Below are 3,755 nucleotides of genomic sequence, written 5' to 3'. Positions count from 1 at the left end.
TTTCCACCCCTTGGAGGGGATTCTTGATATCGCTTGTCCAATAAGTTTCTATTTTCTTTGTTTCTTTTCAATATTATTCGAACGAGGAGGATCCATTTTTATTGTTAGGTTGTATTATCTTGTAAGGAAATTTAGCAATCTTCTTTTCCCCCCCTTGGAGAAGATCCTTGATATCGCTTGTCCAATAAGTTTCTATTTTCTTTGTTTCTTTTCAATATTATTCGAACGAGGAGGATCTATTTTTATTGTTAGGTTGTATTATCTTGTAGAAAAGGAAATTTAGCAATCTTCTTTTCCACCCCTTGGAGAAGATCCTTGATATCGCTTGTCCAATAAGTTTCTATTTTCTTTGTTTTTTTGAGTAATTAATATTATTCGAACAAGGAGGATTTTTATCGTTAGGTTGTATTATCTTGTAATTTAGCAATCTTCTTTTCCACCCCTTGGAGAAGATCCTTGATATCGCTTGTCCAATAAGTTTCTATTTTCTTTGTTTTTTTGAGTAATTAATATTATTCGAACAAGGAGGATTTTTATCGTTAGGTTGTATTATCTTGTAATTTAGCAATCTTCTTTTCCACCCCTTGGAGAAGATCCTTGATATCGCTTGTCCAATAAGTTTCTATTTTCTTTGTTTTTTTGAGTAATTAATATTATTCGAACAAGGAGGATTTTTATCGTTAGGTTGTATTATCTTGTAATTTAGCAATCTTCTTTTCCACCCCTTGGAGAAGATCCTTGATATCGCTTGTCCAATAAGTTTCTATTTTCTTTGTTTTTTTGAGTAATTAATATTATTCGAACAAGGAGGATTTTTATTGTTAGGTTGTATTATCTTGTAATTTAGCAATCTTCTTTTTCACCCCTTACAGAGGATTGTTGATATCGCTTGTCCAATAAATTCGTGCCATTCTTTTCTTTTCTTTTTTGAATAATTAATATTATTTGATTGGAAAGAGGAACTCGAAGGCTGTAAAGATCCATTTTTATTGTTAGGTTGGGCTATCTTATAAGGAAATTTAGTAATTCTTTCTTTCACTTCTTCGAGGAGATTATTGCTTCTCCAATAAGTTCGTGGTTAAGAATTCTTAACGTAGATTAAGAATATTTGTTTTTTTTTTCTTTTTTTTTGAATAATTAATTTCATTAGAAGGAGAAATTTAAAGGGTGAGGATTTATTTTTATTATTGGGCTGTTGTGAAATAAAGTGAAGGATAAAAGTTTTCGTGTATTATCTTATAAGGAAATTTAGCTAATCCAAAGATTTTGGTTTTAATGAAAATTTGTGTGTATATGGAATATTTGTTTCAAAGATTGTATAAAGTGTTTCATAATAAATTAAAGTAAAATAACAATTTGATTTTAACGAATTATGTTTAACAAAATTTTAACAAAAATTCATAAAATATATGTGTAAGAAATTTTTAACGAAATATTACTTCAATACGATAGATAGAGATTAAAATTTAAAATTGAATACTTTATCTATTCTATTACAAAAAAATAAAAAATGTTTAAAATTATAAATTATTACTATAAATATTCTACATATACGCAAATTTTCATTAAAAATTAAAATCTTTGAATTATTATTAATTTCCTTATATAATATTATCTATAGGATAATTAAAATATTCAATTTTTGCCAAATTAAAGACTAATCACACCTTCATTAAATTATTCTTCCATTATTTCTGCAAAAAATACACGAATTTTTTTATCATCGATGGACAATCAAATATTCTAAATATATCAATTGTTATTTGGTTTTGCGATCATGTTAACTCATCGATTCGAAATGGACTCGATTGACGAATGTAGCGTAACACGTCGTCAGATATAATTATCAGTGGTGTATATTCAAATAAACAAGGAATTGGAACGTAATTACGAAATCCAATTAACTTTGATCGTGATTCCGTTATATAGGATCGAATCGTCACTGTTATCCAGCATAATAAGCAGCTAACTGTTTAAATGGTGTATTAACTCTGTCTCGAAATTCGACTGTGTAACGACCGAATAATTTTAACCAGATGAAAAATGTGTAATGGAAATGTTTTACGTATTTTTTTTCTTCTTTTTTCTTTTTTTTTTTTTGAATTAATCCTTTAAAGGATTACTTAATTTCATTTAATTAAATTTATTAATTAAAATTTTATTAATATGATCGTCAAAAATGTTAATAATGAAAGAGTGATCAGTTACGAATATTTTTCATAAATTTATTATATTTCGTGCTAAAGATCCATTTCGTAAAATTTTTATCGAAAACATTAAAAAATGAACATGCAACATTTTTACACTAATATTTATCGATATATCATTTAATTTAACCGAAACATAAAACACGACGAAAGAGCACTTAATTGACAAAGAAAGATGTGAATAAATACTTTTTGCAACTGTTGCTTCCTTTTTCTCGATACGAAAGCAGAGGGAAAGAAAGCGGAGGGAAGTTTCTAATTTTCTCGACACTTTAGAAGCAATGTACCTACCACCATCTCGTACATCGCGTCCACGATATTGTACATTTCCTCCCTTGTGATGAAACCATCGTTATCCACGTCATAGAGTCGAAACGCCCCTGAAAGTAAAAAAGAAGGAAGAGTCTTTATTATTACCGCTATAACTATTTCCTTAACGTGGACACAATATTTCACAATGTGATTCGAAGTAAAAATATTAGGTCGTTCTCTTTTATTTTATTCTTCATCGACATATACAAATTTTCAAAAAACGTAAGTTCTTTTCTCTTAATAATAATGGAAAATTATTAAAACACTTAGGTTTCAAGAGTGATAAGAAGGTGGTTTTGAATGAATGATATTAATAAAAGCCACTTGAAATATTTTTTTTGACTAAGTCAAAATCATTTTAAAAAATGAAATAGCGAAAGTTACGGGAAAATAAAATTCCGACGTGCACAGAAATACACGTGTGTATAAATACTTTAGAAATATACGTATCTATGCACATTCTATATTTGGCAATGAGTATTGTACACGTGTACATATACTTCTAAATTTTTTATTACTATTGTACACGTACATAGATATACGTGTGAAATAATCAAAATTTTATGAACAATAAGATAAATCAATAAAAATACTGAAATACTAAAATTTTCGAAATTTATAATAACATTTGACAAAACGCGTTTAAAAAGGCCACTCGTTATTTTGTTTTGTTGAATATACGTATATACAGATCTTACATCACTCGAAACCTCAGGAACATTAGTTAATTTGAAGCTTTTTCCATTATTATTATTATTATTATTATTTCGTTAATTTTTCAAATTGATAATTTATTCTCTAACGCGAAATTCATTCAAAAACTGTCACCAGTCACTACTCGTTTCGTTCCGTTAAACGTGTCATACACACAACTGGAAATCTTGGAAACATTTGTCTCGCTTAATTTCAGGCTTTCTATTTATATATTCGTCAAGTTGTCAGAAGGAGAAGGTTTTACTCACAGTGAAGTTTCTCGTCCAAGTTTCCGCGCGACGTCACCGAGAGCGCCCTTATGAACTCTTCGAATTCTATCGTGCCGTCCTGAGAACAAAAAAGAAAAAAAAAAAAAAAGAAGGATATTCGCTCGTGGAGATTGCGTTCCCGTCGAAACCAGAAATTTAGTTCAATTTTCAACCGTGGAACAAATTTCGCGATGAATTTATCACGAGGAATAAAATTATCCGGATAATCGATCACTCTTCGAATCACACGGATCGTTTAACCTTTTATGAAGAC

At 28.9% G+C, this 3,755-nt stretch overlaps 1 protein-coding gene across 1 annotated transcript in view; it reads right to left on the bottom strand.

Annotated features, from left to right (window-relative positions):
- The window catches only part of LOC102681711 (frequenin-1), a 39,803-nt gene that overhangs the window by 4,839 nt on the left and 31,209 nt on the right, over window positions 1-3,755 (bottom strand). The window contains exons 5-6 of the mRNA XM_006607951.2: window positions 3,482-3,560; window positions 2,499-2,587 (exon numbers count right to left, since the gene is read on the bottom strand). Coding sequence (XP_006608014.1) covers window positions 2,499-2,587; window positions 3,482-3,560 — 168 coding nt within the window. The remainder of the gene's footprint in view (window positions 1-2,498; window positions 2,588-3,481; window positions 3,561-3,755) is intronic.

Source organism: Apis dorsata, unplaced genomic scaffold (genome assembly GCF_000469605.1).
Source record: "Apis dorsata unplaced genomic scaffold, Apis dorsata 1.3 scaffold_25, whole genome shotgun sequence".
Taxonomy (NCBI): domain Eukaryota; kingdom Metazoa; phylum Arthropoda; class Insecta; order Hymenoptera; family Apidae; genus Apis; species Apis dorsata.
This window is presented reverse-complemented; position numbering and strand designations above follow the sequence as displayed.